This window comes from Hoplias malabaricus, chromosome Y, assembly GCF_029633855.1.
Source record: "Hoplias malabaricus isolate fHopMal1 chromosome Y, fHopMal1.hap1, whole genome shotgun sequence".
NCBI lineage: Eukaryota > Metazoa > Chordata > Actinopteri > Characiformes > Erythrinidae > Hoplias > Hoplias malabaricus.
Genome location: NC_089820.1, coordinates 48,295,568 through 48,321,298, shown reverse-complemented (window position 1 = coordinate 48,321,298; position 25,731 = coordinate 48,295,568). Strand labels below are relative to the sequence as shown.

The window sequence follows — 25,731 nt, the reverse complement described above, 5'->3', positions numbered from 1 at the left end:
AAATCTTATGAAAAATAAATTGTTTTGAATATATGGTTTTTGTTCATTTACTCCTCTGTGCTGTAAAATGAATGATAGTGGGCTTGCACATTATGTCTATTCAGCACACAACATATGAATTTACCCCATCCAACATCATTCATTTATTATCTGTAACCGCTTATCCAATTCAGGGTCACGGTGGGTCCAGAGCCTACCTGGAATCATTGGACGCAAGGTGGGGAATACACCCTGGAGGGGGCGCCAGTCCTTCACAGGGAAATACACATTCACACCTACGGACAATATTGGAGTCACCAATCCACCTACCAATGTGTGTTTTTGGACTGTGGGAGGAAACCCATGCGGACACGGGGAGAACACACCAACTCCTCACAGACAGTCATTCGGAGTGGGAATCGAACCCACAACCTCCAGGTCCCTGGAGGTGTGTGACACTACCTGCTGCACCACCGTGCCACCCCCCATCCAAATTACCAAAAAAAAATCATTATTCAACACTTCTCTCTAAGGCATTAGCAACCATTCAATAAAAACATTTTTTTTATAAGTACCTTATGTAGAATTTCAAACCAGCAACACATTCATTTTCTGGAAGTTATACTCTGTCCTGAGCCTGCTTGCCAAGCAGTTTTTTTGCTGTTGTGGGAAGATGGAGAACATGCCACACTCCTCACAGTGAGTTACCTTGCAGGCAGGGATTGAACCTACAATCCCAGAACTCTGGTGTGACCACCATTCATCCACTGTCTGTAACCACATACCTAGTTCAGGAGTCTGCACCAGACACTCATAATGGACATTCCCAGCAAAACACATGATATTCTAAAACACAACCAGTCTCTTGAAATCTTATCTTTATTCGTTCTGCTTTGTGTAAGTGGACTGTTTCTGCTCCAGCTGATTAAAGCCCTTCCATTCCTCGTTCTGAAACAGTTCAAATGCCTGTCCAGGTGCCAGATCAGGATACGTCAAGAGCTGTTCACTGATCAGGGTAGAAGTCTCCAGCATCTCTCATTCCCTGACTAAGCTGAGCCTTTGGGGCAGTCATGGGCCTCACAGGGGCCTTTGCTTCCTCCTTCTGCCAAACAGGCACAGGTGAAGGTGCACATTTGTCTGCTGGACCTGCATGACCCTGTGCTACACTTCTCTGCCTAACTGCAGCCTTGTTCGTTGCACTGCTGACAGCTGCGGACTCCACACGAGCCTCCTCTGCCTTCCTCTGCCTAAAATGGCTTTTCAATGTGGGCACCTTGCTCCCTGTCATTATTGAAACATCATTTGTTATTTTAGTCAGTTCAATTTCACTGTTGTTGTATATTAAAATCATGAACACAGATTTCTGATATTAGTTGCTTTACCATTTGTTATTGAATATAATTTCATAGCCTTTAAGTATAAAGTTCTGCAGTACTGGAACATACCTGGTGTCACATAGGTCAAGTATTGTCTATCTAGCTTGGCAGAAGCAGGTGGAGGGACAAATGCATGGGAAATGTATAGCTCCAGAGACTTGGCCAACTGCATCTCCTCCTGATTTAGTGGATACAGAAGAAACAGAGCAAGCCTTAATATGTAGCTCATTCACTGATATTTGTTTTAGAACATGAGTTCGACTTGCCCATGTATCAGGAAATGTTCTTATTTAGACCTCATTTACAGGGCTCTTGTCAATACAGAAGCTGTTGTACAGCGCATGTATGAAGTGTGTGTCTCACCTCCATGATGGTTCTCTGGCAGTCGTGATGTAGCTTGGCCAGCAGGAATTTTGCTTTACGCTCTGCCCGGTCATACACCAGTTTCAAGCGCTTTAACTTTCTCTTCCTGTTTAAAAAACAGACATTAAAAAGGGATGAATGTGTGGAAAGTGACCTAAATACTACATCATTGTCTCGTTACAAACTCTGTTCTTTCTGCTAGGATTTGTTTTAAAGCAAAAAAACTAAATACCTTTCCTCTTCCTGCTTCCTGATGAACTCAGACACTTTCTTCCTCTGTGTAGAGAAGCCTTCCCATTTTGGGATCTTGCTTCCTATAATTAGTTGTAAAATATACATGTCATTTTCTATTCTAAAGATTAGTTGTGATAGCATTAGCTGTTGGAAGATGTCTATTTATTCTGTAAGTTACATAAGTAATGGTTAAGTTCAGGTTTGTGTCTATTTTAACTTCTAATAGATTAGAAATCTATTAATTAGCAATGAGCAGTTTACTGGAATGCTACAAAACCACTGTTGACTTCATTTCTGCTCTGTAGTGATCTAGGACTCATTTTTTCAATGCTGATACTTACCTGGTTCATAGTAGACCTTTTTCTGTTGCATGTGGCAGACGAGGTTTACTGGTGTAGGCGGCCTGGGTGGGACATGCCTACTGAAGCTCATGGGCTTTACGTTCTGAGCTGCTATTTCAGCCTGCACATGCTGGCCCTGTCGCTCTGGGGAATGATACCTCAGTAAAGGTGCATCAACATCCAGATCAAAGAAATTAGACATGCTGCTGCATATCTTCCTCTGTGTGCTGAGGCGTATGGAGGGGATCTGCGACCCAAAGGGGGAGCTCTCCTGCACAACAGCCACATTTGAGATTCGAACTCTGCAATGAGACGTCAGCTTTTGTCGACGTGGTTCCAGTGGTGGGGAAGGCTTCAACATGTGTCGACGGCGAATGGGATCCACAACACCCATTTGATCCGTCTCGCTGAACCTTCCAAGGAGTCTCCTGTCGGACTGCTGATCCAGTGCTTGTGCTGAATTCTGGATTGAGCTCTGGATCCGTTTTAGGATGGACTCCTGGATCTGCTCCATTCTATCTAGGTTGTTAAAGATGGAGTCCTAGTGTTGAAACAGAAAAAAATATATTCCACACATCATTCTAAACACCAGGATCTACACAGGCTTTATTTAATTTGGCTTGTCAAAGCCAAATGACTGTTTTTTTTTCTTATTATTAAGTTGGCTAGGAAGAGCCAACTTGCTGTTGTTCATATCTTTTTATTATTACTCTTCTTACGGTTTTTGGATTGCTCCTCCTCCTAGACAGGAGTAGAGCCTAGAGAAGGCAGAGCCACAAAACTATACAGGATCATAGACCTACAGCCAATTATATTGCTTATGCTTTGTTGGTTTCTGAATACGAGCTTCCAAAGTGGGAATTTTTGGAATACATTGAACAAAATTTCAAACTGCTGTACTGTGGTTTCTACCTACGAGATTTCATGAGACCTGGGCACACCAGAACCCATCACGTGAAGTCTGAGATGAATCACACTCATCCATTTCATTTCATCCCTCGTTCAATATCTATTTCTTCTAAAAATCTTTATACTTTCACCTAGACACTTAATTTAAATTTTAAATGGCAGGAATTTTAAAATAATGTACAATTATATGTACAACAAAATGTGTCTTCAGCATTTAAACCATCTGTGGCAGCAAAGACACGCACACTAGTGAACTAGGGGCTGTGAACACACACCCAGAGCAGTGGGCAGCCATCCCCAGTGCCCAGGGAACATTTGTGGGCAACTGCCCATATTTTGAGGACTGAGTGATCAAGAAACACTAGTAACGTCACATAGGAAAAGTAAGGTATCATTTGCCACCCCATGAAAATTGTCTGGCTGCACCACTAATTACACACAGACTCATACATATACAGCCTAATACACAGCTATATCAGCATAAGGGACTGACTTAGGGGGACTTAGGGAACCCCTAGATAAATGTGGCAGGATTTTTAAGGTGTAATGTGAAGTTACAGCAGCAGCTTTTTGAACATGGCAGTCTTAATAAAAACATTAACATAAAAGTAATAATAATTTATTTAAAACTTGTTGAGATGTCAGATGTAATAAAAACTGCTGTTAATCTTTCAGCACTGAATCCAATGCACTGAAACAAAAAAGATCTTATATATAAAGACAACAGAATATGAAATTCCTAATTTGTTCTTTGTATCTAATAAATTAGAGGGGAAAGGTTTGTGGAAGAATTAGAATTTGGCTTGTCAAATATTGCTAACACTGTTGCAACATTAGCTTATCCTGCTTGATAGCCACAATCCAGTACTGCCATTTAAATACCACCAGCTAAAAAAGACAATACATTTTAAACGTGCCCTTAAAAAATTACCATCTCAAATAACCCTTAAACTCTAAAAAACTGCAAGGATTTTTTGACCTCTACATTAAAAACAAATCCACCTTTTAAAACTCTCACTTTATTTAGACTTCCAGTTTAAGTAAACAACCACATCAAATAAACGGACGCATTAAAAAAATTACCACCTTTATATTAATCTTTTCTTCAATTCCATTTAAAGTGTATTTTCAACTGTTAAATCAATTAATGTTAACACTTTCTGCAAAAGAATGAAACATAATTAATAAAATAAAGTTCTTTTTCTTACCTGTTTTCTCCTGCTGTTCTCTTTTAGTGAACGCTCTCTACTCATCTCTGCAAGCAGTTGGTGATGATTCCTTCAAATAATGAAAATGCTGTAAGATGGGCCCTATATGTACACCTGTTGGTGTGGCTTCATTATGACATCATATCACTAGGAGTGACCCTTTTCACACAACTGCCAACCTTTATGATGTCATTTTGGTCTGTGAAGAATATGGCCCTTGCAGAGGCTTTTTTTTTGTTTGTTTTTTGTTTTTTTGGTTTTTTTGGTTTTACAACAAGCACTGGTTAAAAAAACACTGCACTGTCATACAAGCCACCATCACTTTGACAAGAAGGTTGAGGTGACGGTGGGTACACAGACACAGGGAGAGACCCATTATGGCAAGACTCTCATCACAAGAAGACCCCATTTTACCACTGAAAACACTGATACCATAAGACTCAGCATGCACAAAGGCTCAATGAAAACATTTTCAAGCAACTAAAGCAGGCTGAACTCAACAAGAAATAAGTCTCTAACTTTTTATATTTAGATATTAATATATTCAATCACTGATTGCTTGAAATTGAATTAAACCTCTACAAGTGTGGGGTGTATTTTAATATGGAATGATATGTTTGACTGAGGGCGGCACGGTGGCGCAGCAGGTAGTGTCGCAGACTGTCTGCGTGATGTGTGGTGTGTTCTCCTTGTGTCCACGTGGGTTTCCTTTCACAGTCCAAAAACACACGTTGGTAGGTGAATTGGCGACTCAAAAGTGTCCGTAGGTGTGATTGTGTGACTGTGTGTGTGTTGCCATGTGAAGGACTGGCGCCCCCTCCAGAGTGTATTCCCGCCTTGCGCCCAATGATTCCAGGTAGGCTCTGGACCCACCTCAACCCTGAACAGGATTAGCAGTTACAGATAATGAATGAATGTTTGCATGATTTATTATTTTTTTATTATGTGGCTGAATTTTAACTTGTAAATTTTTATTCACTGTTTGAATGACCACTGAATCTCGTTTGTAACTCGAGTTCTTAAGTTTTGTAGCACATTCGGTAATGCAGTCGTCTCCTGTGTTTGGAGACATTTCCACCTTAAGTGATCTGAAACAGCAAAGATAAGTCAATATTACTAACTTATGGAGCAGGAATCGAGCAATCCTCATTTCCATTCATGATTTTCAACCTTTGGATTTCTCTCTATTGTCTAAAAAAAGAGAGGGAGATAAAGCCTAGCATACTGGATGAGACCGTTTGTGTGTTTTTTACTTATTTACAGACACAGGGGCTTCTTAAACATGCTAGAGCAGTTTCAAGTATGCAAACAGACTGGAGAGCTAGCAAATGGAAACATTTTCTGAATTTTATAAACCATTTTTAACTTCAGTGGTTAACTTTGCCTTTAAGTAGTTGTCATTTTATAAGAAAATTATTTACCTTGAAAATCATTAAAACTTCTCTGAATCTCTTCTTCCTCTAAAACTGGAGAAGAATGTAGAGTGAAGCTCACCAAAAATTCCAGACCTGGGGTACCTGCTTGTGCTAAAGTTAGCGTGTACAAGACTGTCACAATTCTGTTGTTGAATATTATTGTTTAAACAACATCATCATGAGGAAGAATGACTGCCGATTCACTGTTTAACTACAGATAACCAAGCTGTGTAAGGTTCCATTTTGGAAAATCTACCTATTGTCTATGAAGGCAGTGGGGAGAAATACAGCTCATATACTGAGGCAATGGCAACATCCTCAATCATGTCTTCAGTTTCAGCCTTCTTTTCACATTCTGCTATATTTAAGTACACTTTTTTCACACTGAACCTTTAAAGCACTTTCTTGTTTTCACACATAATAAGCTGAACTTATTGTTGGACCAAGTTTTAACAAATTTACCAAGTGTGCTCAGAGACGTTTTATGTTAGTTTAAACACAGTAAATGTGTTATCGACTTGAGTTACTGAACACACAAATGTGTTATTATTGCACAATACATGTTTATTGTGTGTAATCTAGGTACTGATTTAAAAACACCCCCCCCCCCCAAAAAAAAAAATAAATAAATAAATAAATAAAACAGGAAAAAATATATAAAATAAACAGCTATTTATTTATCAGAGAAACAATAGTTTCACAGCATAAGACATGCAGTTTTACTCAAATGCACCTTTCATTTGTGAAAGTATAATGCCTATTAAAAGCAGCTATAATAATTAAATGGCATTAAAACATGTTGATCATTTAATTATTTAAAAACGTAACTTTATAGGGGAACAAAAATTATATTTCTTAACATTTAATTTCACTTAAAGGGGAACTCCACAGATTTATTTATTATTTTTTGTTTTAAAGTCTCCAAAGAATTGTTCTAATCACTATTTTACAATTATAACATAAAATCAAAAACTCCAAAGACATGTGGAGGTTCACCAGTGGTTTTGATTATTATCTGTGTTGTAGATATTGAGAACCCAGGGTCCATGCTGAATAAATATGTTCATATTTACAGGAGATAATTATATTTAAGTACATTTTAAAAAATGGTAATGTCATTTAAGTTGCTGAAAAGAAATAATCAAAAATAGCACATTCATAAAACCACAATAGCACATAGATATAGAAAACCTTGTGGTTTTATTTCTTTTAACTTCTGAACCTATACAATCTTTTATCTTGTGGTGTTGGCATTACTAAACCTTGACAGTTTATCAAGGGATCAAACATCTACAGCACCATTTATATGTCATAGATGTTTGTTTACTTCTCTACATATACATAAACATGCTCAAAGTACTTGACTGAAATAATCTTTTTAAACATCAATTCAAATCACCAAATAACTTAGCAGTGAGTCATTAAATTTTGCAAACTACGTAGTTTTTTTTTTTTCAAAATCTTTTTACCATGTCACATTTCTTGTTACCTCCATATGTGTGAGGCATATCCAAAATAGGGCAAATACCTTTGGAGGTTTCCAGTCCTGGTGAGGGAATGCTTGGCTATTGATCTGCACCGGGTGAATGTTTTCTGGACTGCAGACTTGATTTAGGATATGTTATCTCCAGGTGGTCTAAGTCTTTTCATCAAGTTCATCCACGCAGGTTTTCCCGTACCAATGTCCCATTACTGGTAGAATTTGGTCCATCACTGCTTTAATCACACATCCTGTAATGTCACTGGCAATGCTCTAGATGCCAGCAGATGATGTCTCATTTCCACACAATATATACATTTAAATTGAAAAATCAAATGTGAAATGCCCTAGTTGACTGAACACTTTTGACACAGAGAACAAATACTGTGTTAAATCTTTTATTACATTGTTTTCTTACAGCAGTGAAGTCTAAAATTTAACACAAGTTAAAAAGAAAATAAAAATAAATCTTAAATAGTGACCAAGAAAATATTACAGAATCTTAAATCTTTTTTATTAACGTTTTAACATTTTGTCTGTTTTTTTTTTTTTTTTTAATTCTATGAAATTCTTTTGCTAGAATTTTAATTAAAAATAATAATTCAAGGTGTTCCAGGCTGTCCCTTATGTAAGCTCGTCTCTGCCACATAAAATAATTTTAAAAAAGGCACCCATTTTTTTCAGTAATATGCAAGTTGCTATCTCAATATTTCAAGATACTATCTCATTATTTTGAGATACTAAGTCAAGACTGAGTTTTAGGCTTCAATTGCAGAAAGACTTTTATTTTGATGAGCCTGAATACGGGTGGAGTCGGAAACCACTGTTTTTACTGCCGGAGTACTTGCCTGAATGTGGTAGAGTGTTGCCTTTATCGATAATCACATTTAGACACTCGTCTATCACTGGGGCTGAGGTGGCCGAGGTGGTAAGGAAACTCCTTGGCAGTAGGGCCCCGGGGGTGGATGAGGCTCGCCCTGGGTTCCTCAAGGCTTTGGATATTGTGGGGCTGTCCTGGCTCATACGTCTTTGCAACATCGCCTAGACATCGGGGGCAGTGCCTCTGGACTGGCAGACTGGGGTGGTGGTTCCTCTTTTTAAAAAGGGGGATCAGAGGGTGTGTTCCAACTATAGGGGGATCACACTCCTCAGCCTCCCCGGTAAGGTCTATGCAGGGGTACTGGAGAAGAGAGTCCGACTGAGAGTTGAACCTCGGATCCAGGAGGAACAATGCAGATTCCGCCCCGGTCGTGGAACACAGGACCAGCTCTTTACCCTCGCTAGGATCCTGGAGGGTGCATGGGAGTTTGTTCAACCAATCTACATGTGTTTTGTGGATCTGGAGAAGGCATTCGACCGTGTCCCTCGGGGTATTCTGTGGGGGGTGCTCAGGGAGTATGGGGTACTGGGCTCTTTGCTACGAGCTATCCAGTCCCTGTACAAACAGAGCAGGAGTCTGGTTCGTATGGCTGGCAGTAAGTCCGACTGGTTTCCAGTCAGAGTTGGAGTCCGTCAGGGCTGCCCGTTGTCACCGGTTCTGTTCATAATTTTTATGGACAGAATTTCTCGGCGTAGCCAAGTGGCGGAGGGTGTCCGGTTTGGTGGTCTCAGGATTCCATGTCTCCTTTTTGCAGATGATGTGGTCTTTTTGGCTTCATCGAGCCAGGACCTCCAGCTCTTGCTGGACCAGTTTGCAGCCGAGTGTGAAGCGGTAGGGATGAGGATCAGCACCTCCAAGTCCGAGTCCATGATGTTCAGTCGGAAAAGGGTGGAGTGCTCTCTCCAGGTTGGAAGTGAGATCCTGCCTCAAGTGGAGGAGTTTAAATACCTTGAGGTCTTGTTCACGAGTGAGGGAAAGATGGAGCGTGAGATTGACAGGCGGATCGGTGCAGCGTCAGCAGTAATGCGGGCTCTGTACCGCTCCGTTGTGGTGAAGAGAGAGCTGAGCAGAAGAGCAAAGCTCTCAATTTACCGTTCAATCTATGTCCCAACCCTCACATATGGTCACGAACTTTGGGTAGTGACCGAAAGAACGAGATCGCGGGTACAAGCGACTGAAATGAGTTTTCTCCGCAGGGTGTCTGGACTCTCCCTTAGAGACAGGGTTAGGAGCTCAGGCATCCAGGAGAGACTCGGAGTGGTGTCGCTGCTCCTCCACATCGAGAGGAGCCAGTTGAGGTGGTCCGGGCATCTGGTCTGGATGCCTCCTGGTGAGGTGTTCTGCGTATGTCCAACGGGACACGCTGGAGAGACTACATGTCTCGACTGGCCTAGGAACGCCTCGTTATACCCCCTGAGGAGCTGGAGATGGTGGATGGGGAGAGGGAGGTCTGGGTTTCTTTGCTCTGACTGCATCCTCCGCCACCCGGACCCGGATAAGCGTTGGATAATGGATGGATGGATGGATGGATGGATACCCAAATATTGGGAGCCAGTCCTATTGTTAAAAAATCAGTCCTCAGCGCCCTCTCTTTGGCCACACTCTGTATAATGTGACCTGTATCTGAACAGATCATGCTCCTGAACTGATCCGCATGCGCAAAGGATGAGGCTTGAGGCGCTGACCAGAAGAAAATGTTTCACACAAAGCACTTTCGTTTTTTAAATGAAGGAATGGGACCGGACTGTGCAACGCTGTATCACAAAACCTCCCTTTTCTTTGTGAGCTCTATGTTAAAGACAGAGTATTAATTAAAGACTGTAAAGGATATTAAAATGTGAACGGATATAATATTTTAAAAACTTTGAGAGTGAATAATTTATATTTCAGGTTAACATTGCCCATTTTTATAAAACATAAGCAGGTTTTGTTCAATAAAATGTATAAAAATATCTAAATTTATTTTCTAAAAGAGTGACACAAAAATATGTAGTGTAATCTAGTATTTATATGACACATTCAGGTGTTTGAAAAAAATAATACTTGAATTACTATTAAATACTGTTTTGTGCAAACTTTATAATTTTTTGTGGACTGTAAATTAGCATTTATGTATTTGTGGCTTGTTTTCTGCTTGGAGCTTTAGAAATTAAACACTCATTTTTGCACCCTAAATTTTACATTAAAACATTAAAATCAGAAGGTCTAATTAAAAGCAGGGACACTTCTTCTTACAGTTATACACGGCATGTGCAGACATTTATGGAAAACAGTAGGGACCAGTAAGACATTTCCTGTCTTGTACTCTATTGGGATGGCCTTAGAGTAGAATTCTCTCTCTCTCTCTCTCTCTCTCTCTCTCTCTCTCTCTCTCTCTCTCTCTCTCTCTCTCTCTCTTCAATTTTTCAATTCAAGGTGCTTTATTGACATGATAAATTATTTACATTTGTATTGTCAAAGCCTGGGTTACAATTTTAAAAGGTTAAAAAGAACAAATATTTAAGTAAACAATAAAATATTGAATTAAATAAATACAGGGTGTAACTTATTAGAAATGTGGAAACAGTAACATTTACCACTAACACTGGACTGGAACTGGGGGAAAAGGTAATATATGGGGTCAGTGTGTGTGTGTGTTTGTGTGTTTGACAGGGTCACTCACTGTCCCTTTTGCGTTGGCAGGCGAGGACGTATCGGGCTGCGAGAGTGCAGCTCTCTCTCTGTTCTCCCAGCAGATACGGGAGTCTGTGGGGGTCAGGGCCGTGAAGGACGGGTGTGTTTTACTAAATTTAATGTAGAACTCAACAGTGGTCTGCACACTGGGCCTCTGTCTCCTCAGCAGGTGGAGATGAACCCGGCCCTTCCTATACAGGACATCTGTGTTGCTAGACAAGTCCAGTTAGTTGCTGAGGTGAAGACCCTGATAGTTATATTCCCTCGCTATTTCATCAATCCCTATATAATCACACTGTTCTGAGGCATGATTTTTCAGAAAGGTCACCTTTCATACACAAAGGCAATTAAAAGGGTTTAACAGGGACAGTACAGGGAGATGCTCACGTACAGTTGGAGATGATGTGAGGCACAGAGTCAAGGCCAGAAATCTGTCACAAATTGTCTGAATAATAGATATCCTCTAAGGTGGATTACAGATGCCATCACAACACAAAACCAAGAAAGAGTCTTGAAGGCTCTGGAAGACGGACGAATAACACAAACTGCCCTGCAAAAATGGCTGTAACTCTGCAACGCCCGAAAGCAAGTTATGGAAGACAGTGTCGGTGGGTAGCCCCATGTTAACCCTAAACTCATTCTAGTGTTGTAAATCATATACTTCTGGTCATGTATTCTTTGTAAAAGTGATATATTTATATGTTTTTAAACCTTTCTCTATATAGAAGCACAGATCCTCACATGCCAATCTTGCCAACAATAGTGCACATCACCAATGAGCACAATCATAACATCCATGTAGGAGATGCCTTGAGGTACAAGGATGTTGGTGGTGAAGCTATACAAAAGCTGAGGAAGCTTTTTGAAGCTGGTCATTCACCTTCTACAGCTCTGGATGTTTTAAAATATGACCTCCAGATTGAACATGGAGATAAATTTCCAAATGCATCAGCTGATCGATCCATCTGTCCTGATCTTCAATTCTGCTACAGGTGAATATTGAACAGTTATCATTTTATATTGACTGTAGTTTAGCTAATATAATATAAACTAATTACTTGCTTTGTAAGCGGTTAATTCCTCACACACTAGCCAGCATAAAAATACACCCCTTATGTTCTACATGGTTGCAGTTTAGTCTTGAACATGGTCTTTAGTCATTTAAAAGGGAATTTCAAGGAGTACTAGCAAATAATGCCTCCTTTAGCAAGAGTGTAACAATACAAACATTTACAGGTTTAATTCAATGTTCAGTTGTAACACCAACAGAGCAGATTTTATACGACAAACATACTTAAGATTGTTTACTATCTACTGTACAAGAAACTAGTCAAATGATTTTCTAATGTATTAGCAGTTTTATATTCAACCCCAGTCCAGAAAATTTCATATACAGTCCAAAATGTAAAGAAAATCAGAATGCAATGATGTGCGAATAGTTTAGATCAAATAATTAAATGGCTAATATGTCACTCTTTAAAATGAGTGCATTATGAGAGGATGTTGTGGCCAAATTTGGTAAACATACATCATTTTATACAAGAACCCTGCTTATTGAGAAGATAATAACATACATTTAAGTGACTTGCACAGGATTATACATAGTACATTTTTCATGGATGGCAGCAAATCAGTTTTATCAGTGTTTTGGACATTCTTTTGTCGTCATTTGTTTTATGCAAATTCCAAACATGGTTGCTTAAGGTATCCTAATAAGTTTGAATTGTGGAGTATCCGAAATATGCAGTGCAATATAAAATACATAACTTCCTCTTTTTGGCAGGATGTACCATCAAGTTTCTAAACAGGAGCTTTCAGTGTGTGAGGGGTCAGAGATGGCTGAAGCTTTAGAAAGGCAGATTGCCATGTTCAGCAATGTTCAACAGTGCATCGACCAATGCACCAAGCTGGCCACTGTGTCAGTCAGCCCGCCTTCCACACTTCCTCCTGACCCAGACCCTATAGACACCTCCATGCCAGAGGAAGACGATTCTACACAGACCTGTGTGATGGAGCAAGAAGTGACCAAGGCAGCAGAAGGTCAGCATTCTAGGAAAATTTTATGCTAAGGATAAAGTGTAAAGAAATATATGAAAAATATTTTTTCCTTGCATAAATTATACTTACAGAGAATAGTAAAAAAGTAATAGTGATGCAAGTAACCAGTTAATATTAAGAAATATCTTAGTAAATTGCAAACACAGTGGTCAGCACAGCAAACTCAGTTCCTTATTCACATTAGAGAATAATACATTAATTTACCAGATAAAATGACTAAACCCTTGGTAAACGAATATCAGTGATGGACACATGCATTGCCCAGCTGTACATGAGAACAAGAGACACATTAACAGTAAAATGTTATGTTTAAATATTAAATTGAAGGAAGCAAGTTCTGGGTCCTCACCAAAAAAAATAAATAAATAAATAAACTCAACAGAAACCAAAGTGATAAAATTTTACAAAATTAACTTTTTAATTTCAGGTGCAGAGGCTGCCAACCCTGTGGACAAGTTGAAGTCATGCTTATCTGGTTTGTGTGACCTCATAGAGAAAGACTCAAGTTTTTGGCCTGCAGCACATGACTAAATCAGAGGAATTGAAAAGGTCCAACACAGCCCATCGAAGCTAGCATCAGCAATGCACTCCTTTGGCTGCTATACCTGTATGACACTAATGACAAAAAGAGTTAAACCCTTAAGGAAGCGTTCACAGACCTCGTCAGTTGCTCAAAAGCCCAAAGTTGGGAGACATCGGCTGGCCACAGCAACACCAGACAAGACATCAGTGCCTGACCTTGAGAACAGTCAGCCAGAAGACAGACAGTGATGTTCAGTCCCCCTAGCTTTGCATAGTCTGTAGCACAATTTTCAGTGTGTCTATAGCAGCCCCTAAACCCTATGCCCATGTGGATGTGTGGACACACATTCTCACACCAAGGCTTCAATGCCACTTTGTGTATATGTATATAGTTGTTTTTGCAAACTTATCTCAAGTGACCAGGTGTTACAGTCTATAGTACTTTTTACGAACCTGTTCAAAACAACTCGATATTAGTATCAAGTTATTTTTCCATCCTCTGGCCCAAGCACATAATGCAGAAACCCTTATTTGTTGTAGGGTCTTTATTATTGTTTCCTGATGCTGGGTTGCAGAAGTTTTGTAAAAAGCAACATTCAAGAGGGGAAGTTATCATAATTTGCCTTGTAGTGTTAATACAATGGCACTTTTATTTCGGTCCATATCTCTTGAACTGTATAGTTCATTGCATACCATGAAATGGATAACAAAAATATTTATTGATTCACAAAGATGTCTATCATCCACAAAATGTGTCCTTTAGAAAGTATATTGACAGTAAATGCAAATTAATGACTGTTTTATTTTTCAAGTGAGGATTAATGTGGGTAGTTTTTGGACTCATCTAATTCACTGTTGAAAGGCTGAGTACAGTGTGGGCTAAATACTTGTATCTGTTGATGCACTCAGTGTTGCCAAGTTCTTAAGCTTCATGGTTATATTTCCCATAATCAGGAAAAAATATCAATTTTTAAAATCTGAAGATCATGTGAGAATTACCTGTTTTTGAATTGGTCATATTTATTTCAGCTTGATTCTCTTTAAATAAGTTCACTGTGTTGGGGAACAGGACTTAACAACATAGCTTGAAGATGATATAGATATTTTTGGAAAAAATCTTGTCAGTGTCAATGCTACAGAGTTGTGTTTGGCTGAAGAACACTTACTTAATCTGTTTGTTAGAAATATGTCATAAAAAAGGAAGAATACATGTACACATTATAGTTTTGCACAAAAGCCCTAGAGGCCCATTCATTTTCTCTTCCACCTAAAGTTTCAAAATCATCAGCCACTCAGGATTCCAAAAGCAAAAATAGTAAAGGTATACTTATGTATTAGCATGATAAATGATGAGTACAAGGCGAGTTAGAAAAGCTTCTGCTTTCTTTCACAAATTGTGATCAGAATTTGTAATTTGTTTGTGTTTTGTAGGGATACATTTACATTAGTTTTTGAGGCAGTCTGGATATCAGATAAATGTAATGTATATATTTTCTGATGCTTGAACATTTTTAAAATACAGAAATTGGCCCTAAGTCTACCTGCGTTCACATAATTGAAAACAGAACCATTAATCTGTATTGATTTACAAAGTCAGTAATAGTTTATGAAATGCAGATATTACAGTATAATAGCACAGCATTTTTTAACACATCTGCTGATATCATCCTGTCTTTAAACATTTAATATATGTTTCACCTGCTTATATTTCAATGGTCTCATTGGGTCAGACACATGTAATGACCTATGTGACCCCTTGGAAGAAATATAGATAGTGTTGCTCTGGTGTGGAACAGATTTTCTAACTCAAACGGAACATGTCAGAGTGTTCTCAGGAACCTGTAGAGTTGGGTTTACTTGTGAAGTAGTGCTGCCCCTAATACTTTCTGATTATTAGTTTCAAACATTTCTACAATATTTGCATGGACTTCCTCAGTTGCTACTGGGAACAGATTCCTATATATCGTTACTTAATAGGAAGATTTACAGTTAGTCTTGGTTCATTTAAATATTGCTTTAATGTTTTGTAAAATCAGGTGCACTTAGTCAAATAGTTTTTATGATGATCAACACTTACTCGACCAAATGAAGACGAATATCGTCGTTGTCCAAAGAAAAACGTATCTTCAAAATAGTACATTTACAGAAGGAAATAAAAACCTTCACTTTCAATGGATTTCAAGGTGAAATAGAGATTTTGGAGCATTTCTATTAGTCCATTCATCCATGAGGTTTTCACACGGTGTGAAGGACATCCATTGTGTTCAAATGGTGAAGTAATTATCAACGAAAAAGGAGATGCATGTTATTCTTTGGGCTACAATGATATAAAAAGGCATTGTGTTTCACGTATAGCAGCATAATAAAGTAGAACTTTATTAGTTGTACTAATAGTTGTACTTTATAGTTTGCTGTGGTATAATTATGACCTCCAATGGTGTAGGATGTAACAGGAAAATTTAAAATGATACCATTTTAAATGTAGTTAAAAGTTATGTTTGTAGCAACCGTTCTTTTCTGCATGATGTCCTAACATCACTGGTAATAAACTCACTTCCCCCATACTTATCTGATTCTCTTGTAAACAGACCATATCATAGACAACAATTATTTCCTTTGCTCTAGTCCCAAGTGAAAGAGTTTGATGTAGTATGTAAACGATGTCCATATAAAATCTTATGAAAAATAAATTGTTTTGAATATATGGTTTTTGTTCATTTACTCTTCTGTGCTGTAAAATGAATGATAGTGGGCTTGCACATTATGTCTATTCAGCACACAACATATGAATTTACCCCATCCAATATCATTCATTTATTATCTGTAACCGCTTATCCAATTCAGGGTCACGGTGGGTCCAGAGCCTACCTGGAATCATTGGACGCAAGGCGGGGAATACACCCTGGAGGGGGCACCAGGGGAGTCACCAATCCACCTACCAATGTGTGTTTTTGGACTGTGGGAGGAAACCCATGCGGACACGGGGAGAACACACCAACTCCTCACAGACAGTCATCCGGAGTGGGAATCGAACCCACAACCTCCAGGTCCCTGGAGCTGTGTGAAACTACCTGCTGCGCCACCGTGCCACCCCCCATCCAATTTACCAAAAAAAATCATTATTCAACACTGCTCTCTAAGGCATTAGCAACCATTCAATGAAAACAAATTTTTTATAAGTACCTTATGTAGAATTTCAAACCAGCAACACATTCATTTTCTGGAAGATATACTCTGTCCTGAGCCTGCTTGCCAAGCAGTTTTTTGCTGTTGTGGGGAGACGGAGAACACGCCACACTCCTCACAGTGAGTTACCTTGCAGGCAGGGATTGAACCTACAATCCCAGAACTCTGGTGTGACCACCATTCATCCATTGTCTGTAACCACATACCCAGTTCAGGAGTCTGCACCAGACACTCATAAAGGACATTCCCTGCAAAACACATGATATTCTAAAACACAACCAGTCTCTTGAAATCTTATCTTTATTCGTTCTGCTTTGTCTAAGTGGACTGTTTCTGCTCCAGCTGATTAAAGCCCTCCCATTCCTCATTCTGAAACAGTTCAAATGCCTGTCCAGGTGCCAGATCAAGACACGTCAAGAGCTGTTCACTGATCAGGGTAGAAGTCTCCAGCATCTCTCATTCCCTGACTAAGCTGAGCCTTTGGGGCAGGCATAGGCCTCACAGGGGCCTTTGCTTCCTCCTTCTGCCAAACAGGCACAGGTGAAGGTGCATATTTGTCTGCTGGACCTGCATGACCCTGTGCTACACTTCTCTGCCTAACTGCAGCCTTATTCGTTGCACTGCTGACAGCTGTGGACTCCACATGAGCCTCCTCTGCCTTCCTCTGCCTAAAATGGCTTTTCAATGTGGCCACCTTGCTCCCTGTCATTATTGAAACATCATTTGTTATTTTAGTCAGTTCACTTTCACTGTTGTTGTATATTAAAATCATGAACACAGATTTCTGATATTAGTTGCCATACCATTTGTTATTGAATCTAATTTCATAGCCTTTAAGGATAAAGTTCTGCAGCACTGGAACATACCTGGTGTCACATAGGTCAAGTATTGTCTATCTAGCTTGGCAGAAGCAGGTGGAGGGACAAATGCATGGGAAATGTATAGCTCCAGAGACTTGGCCAACTGCATCTCCTCCTGATTTAGTGGATACAGGAGAAACAGAGCAAGCCTTAATATGTAGCTCATTCACTGATATTTGTTTTAGAACATGAGTTCTACTTGCCCATGTATCAGGAAATGTTCTTATTTAGACCTCATTTACAGGGCTCTTGTCAATACAGAAGCTGCTGTACAGCGCATGTATGAAGTGTGTGTCTCACCTCCATGATGGTTCTCTGGCAGTCGTGATGTAGCTTGGCCAGCAGGAATTTTGCTTTACGCTCTGCCCGGTCATACACCAGTTTCAAGCGCTTTAACTTTCTCTTCCTGTTTAAAAAACAGACATTAAAAAGGGATGAATGTGTGGAAAGTGACCTAAATACTACATCATTGTCTCATTACAAACTCTGTTTTTTCTGCTAGGATTTGTTTTAAGGCAAAAAAACTAAATACCTTTCCTCTTCCTGCTTCCTGATGAACTCAGACACTTTCTTCCTCTGTGTAGAGAAGCCTTCCCATTTTGGGATCTTGCTTCCTATAATTAGTTGTAAAATATACATGTCATTTTCTATTCTAAAGATTAGTTGTGATAGCATTAGCTGTTGGAAGATGTCTTTTTATTCTGTAAGTTACATAAGTAATGGTTAAGTTCAGGTTTGTGTCTATTTTAACTTCTAATAGATTAGAAATCTATTAATTAGCAATGAGCAGTTTACTGGAATGCTACAAAACCACTGTTGACTTTATTTCTGCTCTGTAGTGATCTAGGACTCATTTTTCCAATGCTGATACTTACCTGGTTCATAGTAGACCTTTTTCTGTCGCATGTGGCAGACGAGGTTTACTGGTGTAGGCGGCCTGGGTGGGACATGCCTACTGAAGCTCATGGGCTTTACGTTCTGAGCTGCTATTTCAGCCTGCACATGCTGGCCCTGTCGCTCTGGGGAATGATACCTCAGTAAAGGTGCATCAACATCCAGATCAAAGAAATTAGACATGCTGCTGCATATCTTCCTCTGTGTGCTGAGGCGTATGGAGGGTATCTGCGACCCAAAGGGGGAGCTCTCCTGCACAACAGCCACATTTGAGATTCGAACCCTGCAATGAGACGTCAGCTTTTGTCGACGTGGTTCCAGTGGTGGGGAAGGCTTCAACATGGGTCGACGGCGAATGGGATCCACAACACCCATTTGATCCGTCTAGCTGAACCTTCCAAGGAGTCTCCTGTTGGACTGCTGATTCAGTGCTTGTGCTGAATTCTGGATTGAGCTCTGGATCCGTTTTAGGATGGACTCCTGGATCTGCTCCATTATATCTAGGTTGTTAAAGATGGAGTCCTAGTTTTGAAACAGAAAAAAATATATTCCACACATCATTCTAAACACCAGGATCTACACAGGCTTTATTTAATTTGGCTTGTCAAAGCCAAATGACTGTTTTTTTTTTCTTATTAATAAGTTGGCTAGGAAGAGCCAACTTGCTGTTGTTCATATCTTTTTATTATTACTCTTCTTACGGTTTTTGGATTGCTCCTCCTCCTAGACAGGAGTAGAGCCTAGAGAAGGCAGAGCCACAAAACTTCACAGGATCATAGACCTACAGCCAATTACATTGCTTATGCTTTGTTGGTTTCTGAATACGAGCTTCCAAAGTGGGAATTTTTGGAATACATTGAATAAAATTTCAAACTGCTGTACTGTGGTTTCTACCTACGAGATTTCATGAGACCTGGGCACACCAGAACCCATCACGTGATCTGAGATCAATCACACTCATCCATTTCATTTCATCCCTCGTTCAATATCTATTTCTTCTAAAATCTTTATACTTTCACCTAGACACTTAATTTAAATTTTAAATGGCAGGAATTTTAAAATAATGTACAATTATATGTACAACAAAATGTGTCTTCAGCATTTAAACCGTCTGTGGCAGCAAAGACACGCACACTAGTGAACTAGGGGCTGTGAACACACACCCAGAGCAGTGGGCAGCCATCCCCAGTGCCCAGGGAACAGTTGTGGGTTTGGTGCCTTGCTCAAGGGGAACTCAGTCATGGATTGAGGGACGAGGACAGTGCTGTTCCTTCACTCCCACAGCCCCCAATTTTACTGCCAGTCGTAGGAATTGAACCAATAATCTTGCAGCCGTAACTCTTCTTCTCTAACCATTAGGCTGCCCATATTTTGAGGACTGAGTGATCAAGAAACACTAGTAACGTCACATAGGAAAAGTAAGCTATCATTTGCCACCCCATGAAAATTGTCTGGCTGCACCACTAATTACACACAGACTCATACATATAGAGCCTAATACACAGCTATATCAGCATAAGGGACTGACTTAGGGGGACTTAGGGAACCCCCAGATAAATCTGGCAGGATTTTTAAGGTGTAATGTGAAGTTACAGCAGCAGCTTTTTGAACATGGCAGTCTTAATAAAAACATTAACATAAAAGTAATAATAATTTATTTAAAACTTGTTGAGGTCAGATGTAATAAAAACTGCTGTTAATCTTTCAGCACTGAATCCAATGCACTGAAACAAAAAAGATCTTATATATAAAGAAAACAGAACATGAAATTCCTAATTTGTTCTTTGTATCTAATAAATTAGAGGGGAAAGGTTTGTGGAAGAACTAGAATTTGGCTTGTCAAATATTGCTAACACTGTTGCAACATTAGCTTATCCTGCTTGATAGCCACAATCCAGTACTGCCATTTAAATACCACCAGCTTAAAAAGACAATACATTTTAAACGTGCCCTTAAAAAATTACCATCTCAAATAACCCTTAAACTCTAAAAAACTGCAAGGATTTTTTGACCTCTACATTAAAAACAAGTCCACCTTTTAAAACTCTCACTTTATTTAGACCTCCAGTTTAAGTAAACAACCACATCAAATAAACGGACGCATTAAAAAAATTTTACCACCCTTGTATTAGTCTTTTCTTCAATTCCATTTAAAGTGTATTTTCAACTGTTAAATCAATTAATGTTAACACTTTCTGCAAAAGAATCATAATTAATAAAATAAAGTTCTTTTTCTTACCTGTTTTCTCCTGCTGTTCTCTTTTAGTGAACGCTCTCTACTCATCTCTGCAAGCAGTTGGTGATGATTCCTTCAAATAATGAAAATGCTGTAAGACGGGCCCTATATATACACCTGTTGGTGTGGCTTCATTATGACATCATATCACTAGGAGTGACCCTTTTCACACAACTGCCAACCTTTATGATGTCATTTTGGTCTGTGAAGAATATGGCCCTTGCAGAGGCTTTTTTTTTTTGTTGGTTTTTTTTTTGTTTTTTTTTTTTGTTTTTTTGGTTTTACAACAAGCACTGGTTAAAAAAACACTGCACTGTCATACAAGCCACCATCACTTTGACAAGAAGGTTGAGGTGACGGTGGGTACACAGACACAGGGAGAGACCCATTATGGCAAGACTCTCATCACAAGAAGACCCCATTTTACCACTGAAAACACTGATACCATAAGACTCAGCATGCACAAAGGCTCAATGAAAACATTTTCAAGCAACTAAAGCAGGCTGAACTCAACAAGCAATAAGTCTCTAACTTTTTATATTTAGATATTAATATATTCAATCACTGATTGCTTGAAATTGAATTAAACCTCTACAGTTGTGGGGTGTATTTTAATATGGAATGATATGTTTGACTGAGGGCAGCACTGTGGCGCAGCAGGTGGTGTCACAGTCACACAGCTCCAGGGACCTGGAGGTTGTGGGTTTGATTCCTGCTCTCGGTGACTGTCTGTGAGGAGTGTGGTGTGTTCTCCTCGTGTCCGCGTGGGTTTCCTTCCACAGTCCAAAAACACACGTTGGTAGGTAGATTGGCGACTCAAAAGTGTCCGTAGGTGTGAATGTGTGACTGTGTGTGTGTTGCCCTGTGAAAGACTGGCGCCCCCTCCAGGGTGTATTCCCGCTTTGCGCCCAATGATTCCAGGTAGGCTCTGGACCCACCTCGACCTTGAACTGGATAAGCAGTTACAGATAATGAATGAATGTTTGCATGATTTATTATTTTTTTATTATGTGGCTGAATTTTAACTTGTAAATTTTTATTCACTGTTTGAATGACCACTGAATCTCGTTTGTAACTCGAGTTCTTAAGTTTTGTAGCACATTCAGTAATGCAGTCGTCTCCCGTGTTTGGAGACATTTCCACCTTAAGTGATCTGAAACAGCAAAGATAAGTCAATATTACTAACTTATGGAGCAGGAATCGAGCAATCCTCATTTCCATTCATGATTTTCAACATTTGGGGTTCTCTCTATTGTCTAAAAAAAAAGAGAGGGAGATAAAGTCTAGCATACTGGATGAGACCATTTGTGTGTTTTTTACTCATTTACAGACATGGGCTTCTTAAACATGCTAGAGCAGTTTCAAGTATGCAAACAGACTGGAGAGCTAGCAAATGGAAACATTTTCTGAATTTTATAAACCATTTTTAACTCCAATCGTTAACTTTGCCTTTAAGTAGTTGTCATTTTATAAGAAAATTATTTACCTTGAAAATCATTAAAACTTCTCTGAATCTCTTCTTCCTCTAAAACTGGAGAAGAATGTAGAGTGAAGCTCACCAAAAATTCCAGACCTGGGGTACCTGCTTGTGCTAAAGTTAGTCTGTACAAGACTGTCACAAATCTGTTGTTGAATATTATTGTTTAAACAACATCATCATGAGGAAGAATGACTACCGATTCACTGTTTAACTACAGATAACCAAGCTGTGTAAGGTTCCATTTTGGAAAATCTACCTATTGTCTATGAAGGCAGTGGGGAGAAATACAGCTCATATACTGAGGCAATGGCAACATCTTCAATCATGTCTTAAGTTTCTGCCTTCTTTTTACATTCTGCTATATTTAGGTACACTTTTTTCACACTGAACCTTTAAAGCACTTTCTTGTTTTCACACATAATAAGCTGAACTTATTGTTGGACCAAGTTTTAACAAATTTATCAAGTGTGCTCAGAGACGTTTTATGTTAGTTTAAACTCAGTAAATGTGTTAACGACTTAAGTTACTGAACACACAAATGTGTTATTATTGCACAATACATGTTGATTGTGTGTAATCTAGGTACAGATTTAAAAACACCCCCCCCAAAAAAAAAAAAATAAATAAATAAATAAATAAAACAGGAAAAAATATATAAAATAAACAGCTATCTATTTATCAGAGAAACAACAGTTTTACAACATAAGACATGCAGTTCCACTCAAATGGACCTTTCATTTGTGAAAGTATAATGCCTATTAAAAGCAGCTATAATAATTAAATGGCATTAAAACATGTTGATCATTTAATTATTTAAAAACGTAACTTTATAGGGGAACAAAAATTATATTTCTTAACATTTAATTTCACTTAAAGGGGAACTCCACAGATTTATTTATTATTTTTTGTTTTAAAGTCTCCAAAGAATTGTTCTAATCACTATTTTACCATTATAACATAAAATCAAAAACTCCAAAGACATGTGGAGGTTCACCAGTGGTTTTGATTATTATCTGTGTTGTAGATATTGAGAACCCAGGGTCCATGCTGAATAAATATGTTCATATTTACAGGAGAGAATTATATTTAATTACATTTTAAAAAATGGTAATGTCATTTAAGTTGCTGAAAAAAAATAATCAAAAATAGCACATTCATAAAACCACAGTAGCACATAGATATAGAAAACCTTGTGGTTTTATTTCTTTTAACTTCTGAACCTATACAATCTTTTATCTTGTGGTGTTGGCATTACTAAACCTTGACAGTTTATCAAGGGATCAAACATCTACAGCATCATTTATATGGTTAATGTCATAGATGTTTGTTTACTTCTCTACATATACATAAACATGCTCAAAGTACTTGACTGAAATAATCTTTTTAAACATCAATTCAAATCACCAAATAACTTAGCAGTGAGTCACTGAATTTCGCAAACTATGTAGTTTTTTTTTCAAAATCTTTTTACCATGTCACATTTCTTGTTACCTCCATATGTGTGAGGCATATCCAAAATAGTGCAAATACCTTTGGAGGTTTCCAGTCCTGGTGAGGGAATGCTTGGCTATTGATCTGCACCGGGTGAATGTTTTCTGGACTGCAGACTTGATTTAGGATATGTTATCTCCAGGTGGTCTAAGTCTTTTCATCAAGTTCATCCACGCAGGTTTTCCCGTACCAATGTCCCATTACTGGTAGAATTTGGTCCATCACTGCTTTAATCACACATCCTGTAATGTCACTGACAATGCTCTAGATGCCAGCAGATGATGTCTCATTTCCACACAATATATAAATTTAAATTGAAAAATCAAATGTGAAATGCCGTTGTTGACTGAAGACTTTTGACACAGAGAACAAATACTTTGTTAAATCTTTTATTACATTGTTTTCTTACAGCAGTGAAGTCTAAAATTTAACACAAGTTAAAAAGAAAATAAAAATAAATCTTAAATAGTGACCAAGAAAATATTACAGAATCTTAAATCTTTTTTATTAACGTATTAACATTTTGTCTGTTTTTTTTTTTTTTAATTCTATGAAATTCTATTGCTAGAATTTTAATTAAAAATAATAATTCAAGGTGTTCCAGGCTGTCCCTTATGTAAGCTCGTCTCTGCCACATAAAATAATTTTAAAAAAGGCACCCATTTTTTCAGTAATATGCAAGTTGCTGTCTCAATATTTCGAGATACTATCTCATTATTTTGAGATACTAAGTCAAGTTTTAGGCTTCAATTGCAGAAAGACTTTTATTTTGATGAGCCTGAATACGGGTGGAGTCGGAAACCACTGTTTTTACTGCCGGAGTACTTGCCTGAATGTGGTAGAGTGTTGCCTTTATCGATAATCACATTTAGACACTCGTCTATCACTGGGGCTGAGGTGGCCGAGGTGGTAAGGAAACTCCTTGGCAGTAGGGCCCCGGGGGTGGATGAGGCTCGCCCCGGGTTCCTCAAGGCTCTGGATATTGTGGGGCTGTCCTGGCTCATACGTCTTTGCAACATCGCCTAGACATCGGGGGCAGTGCCTCTGGACTGGCAGACTGGGGTGGTGGTTCCTCTTTTTAAAAAGGGGGATCAGAGGGTGTGTTCCAACTATAGGGGGATCACACTCCTCAGCCTCCCCGGTAAGGTCTATGCAGGGGTACTGGAGAAGAGAGTCCGACTGATACCTCGAATCCAGGAGGAACAATGCGGATTCCGCCCCAGGCATGGAACACAGGACCAGCTCTTTACCCTCGCTAGGATCCTGGAGGGTGCATGGGAGTTTGCTCAACCAGTCTACATGTGTTTTGTGGATCTGGAGAAGGCATTCGACCGTGTCCCTCGGGGTATTCTGTGGGGGGTGCTCAGGGAGTATGGGGTACTGGGCTCTTTGCTACGAGCTATCCAGTCCCTGTACAAACAGAGCAGGAGTCTGGTTCGTATGGCTGGCAGTAAGTCCGACTGGTTTCCAGTCGGAGTTGGAGTCCGTCAGGGCTGCCCGTTGTCACCGGTTCTGTTCATAATTTTTATGGATAGAATTTCTCGGCATAGCCAAGTTGCGGAGGGTGTCCGGTTTGGTGGTCTCAGGATTCCATGTCTCCTTTTTGCAGATGATGTGGTCTTGTTGGCTTCATCGAGCCAGGACCTCCAGCTCTTGCTGGACCAGTTTGCAGCCGAGTGTGAAGCGGTAGGGATGAGGATCAGCACCTCCAAGTCCGAGTCCATGATGCTCAGTCGGAAAAGGGTGGAGTGCTCTCTCCAGGTTGGAAGTGAGATCCTGCCTCAAGTGGAGGAGTTTAAATACCTTGAGGTCTTGTTCACGAGTGAGGGAAAGATGGAACGTGAGATTGACAGGCGGATCGGTGCAGCGTCAGCAGTAATGGGGGCTCTGTACCGGTCCGTTGTGGTGAAGAGAGAGCTGAGCAGAAGAGCAAAGCTCTCAATTTACCGTTCAATCTATGTCCCAACCCTCACCTATGGTCACGAACTTTGGGTAGTGACCGAAAGAACGAGATCGCGGGTACAAGCAGCTGAAATGAGTTTTCTCCGCAGGGTGTCTGGACTCTCCCTTAGAGACAGGGTGAGGAGCTCAGGCATCCGGGAGAGACTCGGAGTGGTGCCGCTGCTCCTCCACATCGAGAGGAGCC

General features: G+C 39.4%; 2 protein-coding genes across 2 annotated transcripts; both read right to left on the bottom strand.

Annotated features, from left to right (window-relative positions):
• Positions 1-982: 982 nt before the first annotated feature.
• On the bottom strand, positions 983-2,618 carry LOC136678449 (uncharacterized). Its single transcript, XM_066656499.1, has 5 exons — positions 2,294-2,618; positions 1,951-2,032; positions 1,719-1,824; positions 1,425-1,533; positions 983-1,260 (listed from the first exon to the last, which is right to left on the bottom strand). The coding sequence occupies exons 1-5, from the start codon at positions 2,493-2,495 to the stop codon at positions 983-985; spliced, it is 777 nt and encodes a 258-aa protein (XP_066512596.1). The 5' UTR covers positions 2,496-2,618.
• Positions 2,619-17,048: 14,430 nt separating this feature from the next.
• Positions 17,049-18,753, bottom strand: LOC136678447 (uncharacterized). The gene is made up of 5 exons (XM_066656498.1): positions 18,360-18,753; positions 18,017-18,098; positions 17,785-17,890; positions 17,491-17,599; positions 17,049-17,326 (listed from the first exon to the last, which is right to left on the bottom strand). Exons 1-5 carry the CDS (start codon positions 18,751-18,753, stop codon positions 17,049-17,051), a joined length of 969 nt encoding a protein of 322 aa, XP_066512595.1.
• Between the last annotated feature and the right edge of the window lie 6,978 nt (positions 18,754-25,731).